This window comes from Dicentrarchus labrax, unplaced genomic scaffold (assembly GCF_905237075.1).
Source record: "Dicentrarchus labrax unplaced genomic scaffold, dlabrax2021, whole genome shotgun sequence".
Classification (NCBI taxonomy): Eukaryota; Metazoa; Chordata; class Actinopteri; family Moronidae; genus Dicentrarchus; species Dicentrarchus labrax.
Genome location: NW_026136704.1, coordinates 21677386 through 21691930, shown reverse-complemented (window position 1 = coordinate 21691930; position 14545 = coordinate 21677386). Strand labels below are relative to the sequence as shown.

At 42.9% G+C, this 14545-nt stretch overlaps 1 protein-coding gene across 2 annotated transcripts in view; it reads right to left on the bottom strand.

Annotated features, from left to right (window-relative positions):
• ift80 (intraflagellar transport 80 homolog (Chlamydomonas)) overlaps positions 1-14545 on the bottom strand; it is a 35777-nt gene that overhangs the window by 1781 nt on the left and 19451 nt on the right. For both annotated transcript variants that reach the window (XM_051397845.1, XM_051397846.1), the window contains exons 9-17: positions 8739-8918; positions 7426-7544; positions 6684-6758; positions 5707-5870; positions 5556-5620; positions 3716-3851; positions 3456-3603; positions 2044-2215; positions 92-181 (exon numbers count right to left, since the gene is read on the bottom strand). In XM_051397845.1, the coding sequence (XP_051253805.1) occupies positions 92-181; positions 2044-2215; positions 3456-3603; positions 3716-3851; positions 5556-5620; positions 5707-5870; positions 6684-6758; positions 7426-7544; positions 8739-8918 (1149 nt within the window). The remainder of the gene's footprint in view (positions 1-91; positions 182-2043; positions 2216-3455; positions 3604-3715; positions 3852-5555; positions 5621-5706; positions 5871-6683; positions 6759-7425; positions 7545-8738; positions 8919-14545) is intronic.

Genomic DNA, 14545 nt, shown 5'->3' with positions numbered 1-14545 from the left:
CATTTATTCAGCTGTGTGTATTTACTTGTGTTGGAAAAGCTGGCAAAAAACAGTGTGTTTAACTGAATTAGCTTTTAACTAAAGCTCTTACCTCCCCAATGGCAGCATAGGCCATCTCTGCTGTGGTCAGCTCCCTGTTTGCCATAGCCATACCAGCAAGACATGCCCACAGAGACTGGTCCTAATAGAAATGAGGAGCAGAAGCAGAAAGCATCTTTAAATGACAATCTGACACAGTGACCTGGAGACTAGTTTTTGAATGCGTTTCCCCATTTTACATTTAATATTTTCACATACTCACTTTATTATACTTACCATATCCAGATCATTATTATTATCTGAACACATGTAACTTTTATTTAACATTGTCCTAAAGGCTTAATTTAAAATACAGAGTTAATTATTTTGCAGTGACTAGAAATATAGACAGCATCGAAATAGTTAAAGGTGTGTGTGTGTGTGCATAGGGACAGGGGTATGATGATGTCTTTATAGTCCCCATTACATCCTGCTCATATCCTGGCAGGCCTCATTGTAGTCATGCTCCAAAACGCTAAGAAAACATGCATGACACACACACACACACACACACACACACACACAAAACGAACACGAACACAGACACTTACACGAAACATCAATGAATCTAAACAAATGTGTCACTACTTTATTCCATGCAGCTGCATTCATTAAAATGAAGCCTTAACCACCAACTGGCCAACAGTTGAGCAAACTTCACACTGGAGTCACCGCTCTGTAATTCACCCTTTAATCAGCGTCCATCACTAAGACAAACAGCTCTAATCGGAAACCATTCCTGTAAACAACAAATAGCCACTGTCGGCCTGAGGTCATAAACTTTACACAAAAATGTAACAACTTATCCCAATTTTACCCCGAAATCCTCCTTTGGTGTGCCTGTATAATAGTTAGATTATAAGGGTCATTTACTGTTATTTATTCCTGTTTTGTGTGTAGCTCTAAACTATTACATGTATGAATCAGGTGAAGACTTACTGACAACGTCGACTGTGATTCTGGAAAAAGCCACACTGTCACCAAACTCCAGAAATAGAGGGGGGAGGGGATGGAGGAAAAGGCTCTTAAAACCAGTGCCTCTCTCTCCATCCCTTTTTGTCCCACCCTCATCTTGCTACTAGCCATCCATTTCTCCAGGGTTGTGGTTATTGCATCATTGCCCAAGCAAAGACACAGCGTTGTGTGTGTGTGTGTGTGTGTGTGTGTGTGTGTGTGTGTGTGTGTGCGCGTACGTGTGGAGAGTTTACACATGCATACAGCGGAGTGTGTATTTATGAGTGAGGTCTATGGGGGCTAAATCCGGTAAATGGTGTCACCAGGCTAATTGAAGGCTAATTAAAGCCTGCTGGTCTGGTCCCATAAACCTGTCCACTACCTTCTCATTTCAAACTCTGTCCCGCTCTCTTTCATACATACGTGCATGCGGGTGTGCATGTGACACACACCACAGGAACCTGGACTGTGCCTGAGCCCTAGACTGCAGGATATGTCACATGTCTTGAAGTCAATTATATAAATACAAATAGAATACATTTTGTTTGGGTTCTTAACATGTAAAGAAATACTTCAAATGGATATCCAAACACTAAAGCTGCATGCTCGACTCGCTCTTTTTTGGTTTTCCATGATGGATAGTACCTGGTAGGTTTTTTTGATCCAATCGAGCTGAGCTAATGCTAAAAAGGTGATGTGAAAACAGTGCAGACTACTGATTGGTCACGAAACCCAGGACATTTGCACAAACCCCCCATTTTTAAATAGCCAAGCTGCCATCAGTAGCAACCACAAGTTTTTTACAGTACAAACATATCAAGAACACCAATCCTTCATATCCTGTTATAAGAGTAGCAACTCCTTAGGAAAAAATAGTAAAGTTGAGTCAAACCATTCCATATAGTACAACAGAAGACCAGATATAAATGTGATGTAAAAGCAGGTACAGCCAAGTTTGACACAATTTCTTCACAATTAGTGCACATCAATAGAGATATGTGGGCATTTTACCTTGGCAAAGCGGCAGAGGCGCAGTGCATCCTCCCAGCGCGCAGAGGTGCTGTATTCGTGCAGGAGGGCTGGGTATGGAGGCACGCTGCTGTACACCAGTGAACCATCTCCTTGGCGTAACGTCACTTTGGTGCCAACATAGCTCAGAATGTGAGGTGTACGGCTGAACTCACTTTGAAGGGGCCCCCCACACACACACACACACACACACACACACACACACACACACACACACACACACACGAGAGTTAAAACAAGTACGTGTAACTACATCCTTAGAGCTTCGTTGTCACAAAAAATCCAGCAAGGAACAGTACGAGTGTTTGACAGTTTGCAAGTATTGTTAGTGGGTGTGAAAAAAAAAAATTAATTCTCACGTGGGAAAAGAGACTGACTGTTCAATAACATACCTCGGATGATGGAATATGTTATAACTAGGTAAAGAATTGATTTAACATGTTAACATGTAGTGGATGATGGATTGTTCAAATTAAGAATACAACAATCGACTTATTGACCTTGCAGTTTTTGCACGTGTGCGCCAGAAATTCTAATACAAAGAGTAATTTGTGGCAGCCCACCACATACACAATTTTGCTGAACTGATGAAATAACATACTGACAGTGCTGCTTTTGTAACTTCCACTGTACTTGGTCCAACCTGCCTTCCATCACAGATATCCTAACCTAGACACATTGGTAAAACTGGAGCCTTTATATTTGTTTATTCATTAGCTCTTGCCACTTGGTATCTGGTGTTCCCCATTTGCACACTGCATAAAAACAAACTTTTAATGACTCCTGTGATAAAATCTGGCTGCTGGAGCACCAAAATAGTAAAAACCAAAAACCACAAAAAAAAAAAACCTTTAAGAGCAAATGTATGGTGTCTGAAAACAGTATGATTCAGCATAAGAAGTGTAAAAACAGCAAGCCGTAGACCACTGAGAGATGCAAAGAATAAATAAATATACAGTGCAACCAAATGTTCAGATTAGTGTAGCAGAGACATGCAAAAGATTGCCTGTACAGACAGCGCAGGCACTGTGCCTTAGCACCTCCTATACTGGCTGAGGCTGAGGACTTTTGGGCAGGAAGCATTGTACAGTCTGACAGCTGCTGGCAAAAAGAGAGTGCCTAAATGTGTTGTACCGTGGGGAATGAGATGGAAGGTGCAAAAAAGCTGCTTCTATCTCTCTTTTGTGCTCTTATTTTACATCTTTTCCTACTCCTTCTCTTCCAGAACTTTTTTTAAGCTCACATGAAAATCGTCAGGGCACTGTGGCTGGACTTTTGCACTCCTTGCTACTGGATGCTTGTAATTCTGGCCAGCTTCTAATTTTAACATAACCACTCTGGTGAACAGTATAATTCCACTATAAAAGTGAGAGCAAAGGACTGTACATGTCTACCTGCCATCCCTTATGTACAGTGTTTTTGGCAACAGGTCCTTGTCAGTGAAGACAGTACTCGGGTAGTACCACACTGTTAACTGGTTGTCTTGGACTCCACACAGGATGTTAGCAGCATCATTCCATGACATACTGTGAACCATGCTACCTACAGGACAGAGCACACAGACAACAATCAGGCCAATGTTAGCTACACGTGTGTATAAAAACAAAGAGTCACTACACATTGTGCCAAGTTAGTTCCCTTCTCCCCGTCTCACCAATTTTGCAGATTTTGGGTTCTCGCCCAAGATGACGCACAGAGGTCAAGTAAAGGTCACGGTTCTTGTCTATCAGGGCGATCTTCCTTTCATTGGATGGGCCACTCTGGTCCAGAGCTACCTCCACCACCTCCAGCTACATATGAATAATGACACACACAAGCACAGGGGTAACAGAGGAGTGAATGATGGAGGGACGACAAAAGATGAGGAAAATCAAGTAAAGGGGGGGTTGTACCGTGACCCAACAGCCTTTCTGCCAAGTGTGTGAGTATATGAGGGAAAGAGAGAGATAGAGAGACATCAAGTGCGTATATGTGTGTCTGAACCTGTGTGCGAGTGAATGTGTGTGTTTTCTTGGCCAGAGCCAGCTGGCTTCAGTGCAGTGTCTTGGAGCTGTGGAGCACTGGCAGACAAAGCCATGCTGACAAACAGTAAGTACTGCTACCTCCACTTCTTTTCCTTCTCTTCTAATTCTTTCCTTCTTTTTGTCTCTTTCCTTCTTATTTTGACTCCAAATCCCTTCCCCCATTCTCTTACTGTGTCTTTATTGTCTCCCTCTGGATATGGGTTAGTGTATTTTTTAGCACAGACACTCACTCTGAAAAGTTGTTCCCCTCAAACAATTAGCCACTACCTATAGCTAAACGTTAAAGGTTGCAGGCAGAAAGTCAGCATCCTCACTAGTTGATTCAGGTAGAAGAAATGGAAAGTAAGCAGTGGCATCAATCTTACAGCGTAGTCTGGCTCTAGCTATGTCAGTATTATAGTGCAGTACTTTAGGACAATATGTTTTTAACATAGCCCTGTTTGATTGTTATGCCTACTATAACAAAACATACTTGAACAAACCACACTAAAGGTGAGATTTATGCCTTATTGTCAGCATTTTCAAACAATGTACTTCACCTTTTTTTGTTTAAAGAAAAAACACTTTGAGGGTGACTTGTGATCTCGAGCCATCTCTCCGTGCCTGAAGAGCTATTTCCAAAAAATACAGTCATTAGCTGAAAGTATGCTAAGTACGTTAATATTGATGGAAGTATGCTAGTTAGCTAGGCCTGCTAATACACTTTTGTGTTTTTTGGCTCTGGAAAGGAAAATAATACAAATCCAGACCCTTTAGATACCAAGTATGACCCTTAGAATCTGCTCACATTAACAACGGCGACATTTTGAAAATAATTTGTTTCAATGGAATCAATCATGAGCAGTGGAAACACCAGCAGAGGAGTTAGGTTAATTTTGCAAGGTGCAGAGTTCAACATTGGGGAATTTGACACAAATTCACACTGTTGACCAACTGCAAATTTTGTTGACCCTCGGGGGAATGGAGAGAACCACAAAGTATACATTTAAAAAATGACCTGTGGGTTATGGGGTCAATATGTCACCAAGCGTCCAGCAGCCCCTACTTTGCAAGGACGCACAAACTATTTTCACAGAGCCAATTTCTAGTGTAACCAGGCACTACTAGGCTCTGATAAGATATCCAGTGCTAACATATCAGTTCCATGAGGCAGATTATTAACCTATCAACAAGATTCACACTCTTCTAAAAACTATCACTAAACCAGCTGATTTTTGCTTTGTTGGTCTAGAATCTGATTTGTAAACATGTATTAATCATCTTCTCTTCACACAGTACGTTATATTAAAACAAAATAGTCCGATATTTGCTAAGCTGTAGGGACAAGGTGATCATAAGCAGCTTATGTGAATCTACACAGCGCTATTCATTCTTACTTCCAGCACAGACAGACAGGCAAAATAACGGTGTCGGGGCGCTTTCTTCTTGCTGAAACACATGTGATCAATAAGAGGGCAAAGGATTACCCACCTTGTGGGTTAAGGGCTTCCCATCACCAAGGGCTTTCCCAGTCAGGGCATCAAAAAGAAGGATGACTGGTGAGGAGAATGGAAAAGAGAACATAGTAAATACACAGTCCGTGTTATTCATATAATTCTCGTGGCGACAACTGTCCCCTCACCTTTTTCATCACTCTTGTCCCGGATGGCAATGGTGTCGTTGCTAAGCGCGACACCCTGGGCATTTAGGATGTCAGCTCTCATACCAGGGAACTTGGGGGAAGATATCAGTCGACCCTCATAGGAGAACGTATACAATCCTGCTCCATCCACTAGCAGAAAATGTCTGGGTGGGGGAGACCAGAGGACGCAATGGATGAGAGTGGAGTAAGTGTATTGTATATATACAGGTGGGTGACAATTTAATGGAAAACCAACATAAACCTAGTCTATGGAACCCTCTCCACTCTCCCATACGTTGTTTCACAACACATCATTTCATTCTCATTAAAACCATTCAGTGACCCCTCATGTCCTGCATTTGTCTTTTCTTCTCTTTAATTTGTGATTATATGATGATGATTTTGTATCTGGGTAAGTGTGGTAGCTAGGAGAGGGAAGAAGAGGAGCAGGGAGGGAGATGAAATAGATCAAATGTTACAGAGTAAGACAATGAAGAGTTGATAACAGTTAATCAACGTCACAAGCCAGTAATTGAAACATGTAATGCACATTAAAAACACAATGACTTACTCAGCAAGACTTATCCAACTCAACTGTGATTTCAGAATGGCTAGTAATCTATTTAGCTCTGTGCTGAGTGTCGGTGACACTCCATTGGAGTATTGCACAAGAACTACTCCATATTAATCTAATTTCCCCCAGTGGTTTCACTCTCAGCCTTATTGTATGACAGAGCTGGCTGATCTAGAGCACAGCCCCTGTGTGTGTGTGTGTGTGTGTGTGTGTGTGTGTGTGTGTGTGTGTGTGTGTGTGTGTGTGTGTGTGTGTGTGTGTGTGTGTGTGTGTGTGTATGCGTGCTTGGTTGGCTACTTGAGGAGTGGTCAGAGCGAAGTAATGAAGCATTAGAGAAGCTGATAGATGATCCAACAGCCTAATCTCTTTCTTGTTGCACTGCTCCTGGAATAGAGAGACTCACTTCTCCGCTTGCAGGATGAGGCTCACTGTTCCCTCCTTCAGGTCAAAGATGAGAGGAGTGTTCCAGTTTCTTGAGCTGGCATGAATAAACATCACAAACAGCAACATTTGTGAGAACACAGACATCTAATAACTAAGTGCTACATCTGAAATAAGTGCAGAGCTGAGAAGACCCACAGAAACAGGACCAAGAACGGCAGAAAGGCAAACACTTATGTGAAAGACAACAAAATGCCAATGAAAGGAGAGCAGATAAATCTACAGATAGAGCATTAAGAGATAGACACGGACTGAAACAATCATACAGTAAAAAAAAAACTTTTTCAACAGACTTTCTGTCCTCCTGTCAATTGTAACAGGCGCAGAGGCTGTGTGTGTTCTTAATTCTGTAATGTCATGTCCAGGATGTGTCAAAGCAAAAATTGCACCTGTAATTAACCTACCATATACACAGATAACATTAAGACCAATAACAATAAGCATCTCAGTATGATTCAGTTGTGGTTTCTTCACCTGGACTTCTTCTGTGCAAATTTTGGAGGCTTATCTAGCTACGTGGCAAGTATATTTCAATTGGGTCCAAAGACTACCCTCAGGATTTGGTCAATAAATGTAAAAGATGAGTCTTGCACAAAACCCTGATGTGTGAGTAATATTAAAAAATCTCAAGATAAGAAAATGTGGGTCCAGTGTGAATAGGGTATGACCAGAGGAGACAAGCAAAGATGGAGTGAGCTACTGACTTGTAGACATAGCACTGAAGGGAAGTGGCGACCACTAGGTGACCGTATGCCAGAGAGGCTTTGATGACTCGATCTCTGAACTCCAATACGTCCACTGCATCGTTCATCACATTCCTCACCTGAGAAACAAAGGGGAATTAAGGTGTAAGTGAAAAAAAGAAAAAAAGTTACTGAACAGGAATAAACTTTATTCTAATGAGCAAACACTTTACATTTAAATGTCCAAACAACAAAGGGGAGACAGTGGCGTCATTAACAGTGGGGTGAACACAGTCACATACACATTGGAGTGCATTTATTCTTAATATACACAGAGAATAGTCTACAGTATGTCCAAGTATACGTAGGGCAACTGTGGTCAAAGAAAGACGTTTTTACTGTTTAAGTGTGTGCGTGCGGTGGTTGCTACTCATTTTTTCACCTGCATAGATAAATACTTCCCTCCAGCACTCTCTGTGAATGAATGAAAGAGCCTTTTCCAGCACCAGGTGAAAGGTGGGGTTATTTTTACAGCTTTATAAATCTTCCTCCTCTGCTCCCTCCAGCAAGCCAAATTTACATGCAACACAACCAGGAATAAAAAACATTTGACCGCAAGGTGGTAAATTTAGCTGGCTGATTCACAAACCACTGGCAGATGTGCACTTTTAAAAAGGACTGCGAGGAGGAGAGGGGGAGGAGGGAGACAGAAAAGCGCCTGCGAGGCTGAAAATAAATGGCTGATGACCCGACTTTGTTTGGTTTACACAAACTGCACTCAGTAAAGATGTCTATGGCGAATGAGTGCACACGTGTGTTGGCACGCATGCATGTGCGTGACCTTGTTTCTGTAGGTGTGCGTGTGTCTGAAAGTATACAAGTGTGTATGTATATGTACATATGGGTGTATTAACCACGTGTAAACGCTACCTTGTGGCTAGTGTGAGTTTAAACAGTAGAGAATGGTGGAGAGAGAGAGGCAGCTAGACAGGCTGGTCATTGTCATTGCAGGGCTGCACACTGGCACACTGGAAGGGTCCTACTTTAATATATGGCCACAACTAGTCAAGGCCTGGGAAGCATTTCCCTCTCTACATAGCATATTCACTCACCCCTTCAGGGTTTGAATATGGCATTGCAGTACGTTTAAATGTATTCCCCTTCTATCTGTTTCTGACATTGCTTTGTATGATATCAGTCTTTTATCACTCCGTTTGTTTATCGAAATAAACTTAACAAGAACATGAGTCTCTAGACAAGACTAAATTGACTTTCTGTAAGGTTGAAAAGGGGCAGAAACATAAATGTGGATGTGTGTGTGGCTCTCTTTCTACCTGCATGGTTCTCCTCTTGGTAAGGGTGATCACAAAGTTCTTCCACTCCCAATGCTGCTCCACCACATGGGCAAAGACGACATGCCCATTGCCGCAGGCCCCAGCCAGCTGGGTGCCGTCTGCAGACCAGGCCAAGCTGAACACGCTGCCTGTGTTGGGCTTCTCCAACGCATAGGACCACTGTGGGGAGGGGGCAAGGGAGGGGGGGAGAGAGAGATAACAATATGGTTAATGGCTACAGATATTTATCTACAATCTTAAACAATTACCTGGGGGCAGCTTAGGGAACTAGAAAATATGAGAAGTTTAGAGAAGAGAAGCGGTGAGAGTCAAGAGTTGTGTATGAGTGAGTGCGTGTAAATGAGTGTGTGTGTGCACAATGTAAACTCCGCTAGAAAGACAGGGGCCCAGTCAGTCAGTCATTGAGCTGTGATGAACTGTGAGACACTGAAGTAGCGCTCGCTCGGCCCTGCCAAGTCCAGCACTCGCGCTCGTAAACATACACTCTGCTATCCTCATCTATTACATACACGGGGGGCAGGGGTACAGGGAGGAAAAGGGAGGGTTTATATACGAGCCCCCAAACTGAAGCCAAAAGCTGATTAACAAGACCTCTCCCTTCTTTTTTATAAGAAAATGATTGAAAGAGGTAGAGCTAACAGAGGGGGGACTAACAGACACAAAGTAATAGTGATCCTTGTCCACTGTGCTGTGTCAGACTGTGCACTGTTGATGACCGTCAGTGATGGCGAAAGTGAGAGATATCCAGCCCATTACAGTATCTAAGACCTCTCTCATCTTTCCCTGTGGTAACCCTTTTCTCTATGTAATGCCTTCACTTTTCTCATTTCTGTTTCCAGTACTTTTTCTTCTCCCACGAATCAATCGAGACCGAATCAACCAGCAAGTTTTCAGATTTGTTGTTCTCCAGGATGATCATATGGCCAGGCAGTAGCTAGATGAGTAAGAGTATGGTAAACTAAATAAGTCTCCTCCAAATATAATTTTTGTATGTTGCACACACCTTGAATCTTTCTGTTGAAACCACTGTCTTTCTCTATACCCCCTTCAACCACCACAATCAGCGTTGCGCATCGTCCGACCGGCACTTCCTGACCTCCCTTTTGCCTTGGGTGCAGGTACCTGGTTGATCTGAGTTGGGATAGGGGTTCCTCAGCTGTGATCTTCCACACATATGTGTGCATTCACACTGTAAACTGCTTATGAAGGAAGAAAACTGCTAATGTTAGCCTAGTGCTGCCTGATTCCCTGCAATGGAGAGACAAGTGTGGTGCAGCAGGCTGTGTGCTGCGGTGAAGTCTGGAGAAAAGGCCTCAGTGTGTGTCCGCTACCTCATACACATGCAGCTGCGGGATGTGAGGTGTGGCGTGAGGTAACAGTCGGCAGGATACAGGTTACAGGCCCGCTGCTTGGATCTCTCTCCTTCTCCTGATCTGTCTGTCTGTCTACCTCATAACACACACCGCTCAGCTGGTTTTGGTCAGCACCCTCCCAGCAGTTAATGTCATATCAGGACCCAAAATAGTTGCGGGGGGGAAAAAAGGCCTGTACAGCCATGTGGACAAGAGATAGTTTGTTAAAATTAATTTGCTATTTCATTTCTTACCCCTCCCCTCTCCCTTTGATTTATGCAGCTCCAATCTTCCTTACTTATGAATCCTCTAAGATGAATCAGCCTTTCTTTACATACATATATTCTTTATATAGAGATGTTTTTCTCTTTTTTCCAAACCTGAGTCAATCCCTGTGCTCTGCATGAGCTCCACAGCCAAGCAGCCTGGCCCAGCGTTTACAATAATGAGAGAACTCATCTATTCTTCAGCTAACATCTTGAGATGGCCCGCTCTGTGTTAAAGCACCCCGGGGGAAAAGGAGAGGGGAGGGACAGAGGGGAGAGGGATGGATAGATGGAGGGTCAGAGATGCAGCTGAATGTATACACCAGACTGTAATGAAGCAGGACATATGATATCGGCTCGAGGAGCACTGCTGGATCCATGCTTACCTAATGTTTTTAACACATTGAGCCATTTGACTCCTTCTAGAGACAGCCAGCAAGTGAGAATGTGTGTGTGCGTTGGAAGGAAGGGTTGTCTTGTGTGTGTGTGTGTGTGTGTGCAGTACTCATGCGCATAAATGTCTGTGTTTATGTTGTCTGTGTACGTGTGTGAGAGACAGTATAGATTAGAAGAAGAAAGTGTAAACAGTAATTGTGAGAATGGAAGAAAATAAGGAAAATAACAAAAGAAATAACATTGTGACATTGGACACTTGTGAGTGTTTTGAAGGTGTGTGTGCATGTGTGTAAAAGAGGTGAAAATCCTCAGGCTTGTCAGAGTTGTCAGCCAGTGTCTGACTATGAGACACAGGGGGATTCCTATAGCTCTCCTGAGATTGGACAGACTGGGCCAGCAGAGGAGAAACCCGGGACACAAAAACCTTCTCCAGCCTTCAGACACAAAATCTCTGCATCTCTCCTTCCTTGATCTACCTTTTTTTCATTTATTCCCTCTCTCAGACTTTCCTGACTTGCTTGACAGCTGGCTGCCTAACAAGGAACTGGTAAAAAACTGCATTAGGAAGATATTCAATTAAAAGATGACTTTTCAGACCAACTGTCTTAGGGCATGCACACACTAAGGCTAATAAGATCTGTATTAGAATGTATCTAAAATTAGCACATTTCTGATACTGATAGTGTCTAAGCAGACGAATGTCATCATTCTGAAAAATGCTATTTCTTTTTCACATGACAAAGTCAGATTTAAGAAAGGGTCTGAGCCTACTAAGAAAGACGTAGTAGAGGTATGGATGGACTATTACGAGGATTAGCAACTGGTTTTATTTCAGCCAAAAGGGGTGGAACTCTACTGAATACTGAGAACTATACTGGACAAGGCTAGAAGAAGATTCAAGATTAGTGCAGAGAGATAATATACAACAAGAAGAAGGAGCACACAGACATGCAGGAAAAAGTGCATAAAAGGCCAAAATAAAGATTTAGGTGGGGCAAGTGGGATGTGAAAGGTGGGTCTGGGCCTTCATCTACTGCAGCAGGAGTCCACTCTCTGGTCACCGAACCCTGGCTGTCCATAATGGGCAGCATTGTGGCCAGAGAGAAGGTGGCAGACATGACGTGTAGTTCTCAGCTGAGCTCTGGGGGATAGAGGGGGAGGCCCCTCAAAAGGTACAATGAGCTTATACACGCAGACTATATGTACATATAGCAGCAATGCATGGATGTGCATGTAAGTCTAGGTACATACTACACAATACAGACAGAAACACACACACGCCCACACATTTACTCGTGTCAAAGACACGGTAGGAGACCACGACTGGTAGTCTAACACTTGTGATGATGACTTTGAGCACCAAGGAAAACACCCACACATGCATCCTGTGCGTGTTGACATGTGTGTGTTAATGTGACTGAGACGCACAGACGTTAGTTGCATGTGCACGACAAACCACCGTAGTGCTGAACTGGTACAAATGACCCTGAGGGACACTATAGCACCACACAGACTAATTTGATGACGCTGCTCTACAATCTACCATCCTTCACCATATTTGGCTTGCAGTTATACTATCTGGATCTCTTTTTGCTTAAGGGGCAGACCTAAGTGATGATCCACAGACACTGCCTTGCAGCATGCAACCTGACATAGGCCCACACAGACATGCTGACAGTTCTGCAGACAACGGCACATTTACACACACACACACACACACACACACACACACACACACACACACACACACACACACACACACACACACACACACACACACACACACACACACACACACACACACACACACACACACACACACACACACACACACACACACACACCCCTATCTACGAACGCACAGCCTCTTTAGAGCCTCTTTAAGGAGTGTGCTTGTCCTCTCCCTCCTCCCTTTCTCCTCCTCACTCTCTCTGCATTTCTCGACACATGTTTACCATTAAGACTGGCAGGTGTTGTCGGCCTGCCCCTTCTCTCTATTGTTGCCCTGCAGCCGCAGCCAACATGGGGAGGCCTGCGAAAAGGTTACGTAAAAAAAAAAAAAAAAAAAAAAAAAAATCAAGGACTTACTCTGAGAACCCCCAAAAATTATAACTCAAACATGTTACTTAAAGTACCCTCTGCCTCTTATTCTCTATATAGGTACAACTAACTCTGCCCTGTTACTTTTTTAAGTTGTTTCTTGGCTTTCTAAAATATCCCCACAATTAAAGTATTATTCCACCCATCTGTTTAGTATAAAATACTCATTCCCTGTAGCCTTGAAAGGTGGCTTGTCAAAGTGTCCTTTTCAAAGAATAGCGGCTATATTGAGCTTGAATTTTATTGTTTAGTGACAACTTCTGAGAAAGTTTTGTACCTTGCTGTTTCCAGCTGTCACAAGCAACTTAATTGGCGAGCTACAAATGGAAACCATGTATTAAGACAGACTTTGGCCAAAATATGAATGTTTTGAACATACTGCACATGTGGCTAGATAGCAAAGATGTTGACTTTGATACAGGGATGATTTGAGAAGTTTCTATGGACATTGTCTACAGTGTAAATCAATTGCAGGCCACAGCTGATATGCCTGTCCTTTTACAACCACCTTTAAAGTCTACAGGAGGGGTCAACAACCTGTATTATACTAAAGAGCCAATGTAGTTCTCTTAGCCAGTGGAGAGGGGCTAAAGAGCTGCATGTTGCCTACCTTGCCTACCCCTGGAGGATGTGAGTATTTAATACTTAAAATATAGATTTTTAGTGTAACATAACTCTATCAAACAGCCTTATTTTAACTTGCTTTGGAGAAGGCTATATACAAGACTTGCCTGACTTGCTTTAGCTATCTAAAAAACAAAGCACTGACACAGAGACAAGGACACAGACTGAGAAGGGAGCAGGAAAATATCAGAAACAAAGGAGAAAATGAAAGTGTGTATCTGTGCTATTGGTTTGCCCCTTCCCCCCTCTCTCTATCTGCACTACCTGAAACAGTGCTCTGGTCTTCATGGCCCGGGCTGAGGGGAGAGGGGGTGGGTGGGGGTGGAGCTTGGGCCAGGGAAAGGGTTAATGACACATGTCTGGACTAATGGCTCCCAGTGGAGCTATCTGCTGATTCAGCCCCATTACTTCACAAGCATTAGATATGTCTGCCCTGACCACTCTCTGCTCCCCCCAACCCTAATGCAAGCCAACACAACATGCTAATCAGAAAAGGGGGCATGAGATTTCCAGACTTTTTGCTTTTCTAGCCCTTCATCTCTGACACTCCTGTCACACTGAAGCAAGCACCTAAGAAAAACTTGTAACAGCCATTAGTGTTAATGGGTCAACTTGAGTCTGTGACCCTGCTAAAGACTTGCATTTTATACAGCTACAACACTGCTGTGCATTCGTATAAAGAGACAAAGATGATGGATATGCAGTACATTCACTGTAGTGCTGGGCAATATACCAGACGGTATATATGGTATACCGGTTTTAATTTCCTGTATGATAGGATTTTTCCATATACTGCCATACTGGTGCATAACTGAAACAACTGTGGTGACTCTCTTGTTTGTTACTTGTGCAATAGAACATTTGAAAAATACTTCTTTGAGTACTGCACACAGAGTGGCATTAAAATGTTTTTTATATATTATATGTACTCCTGACAGTAAAATAAGCAGCTATAAACATATATAAAGGCCCAGCCATAAAAAATATACAGTGAAACTGCCAGAATCTTATTGCACATATATTAGATATTATACTGCCCTCAATACCA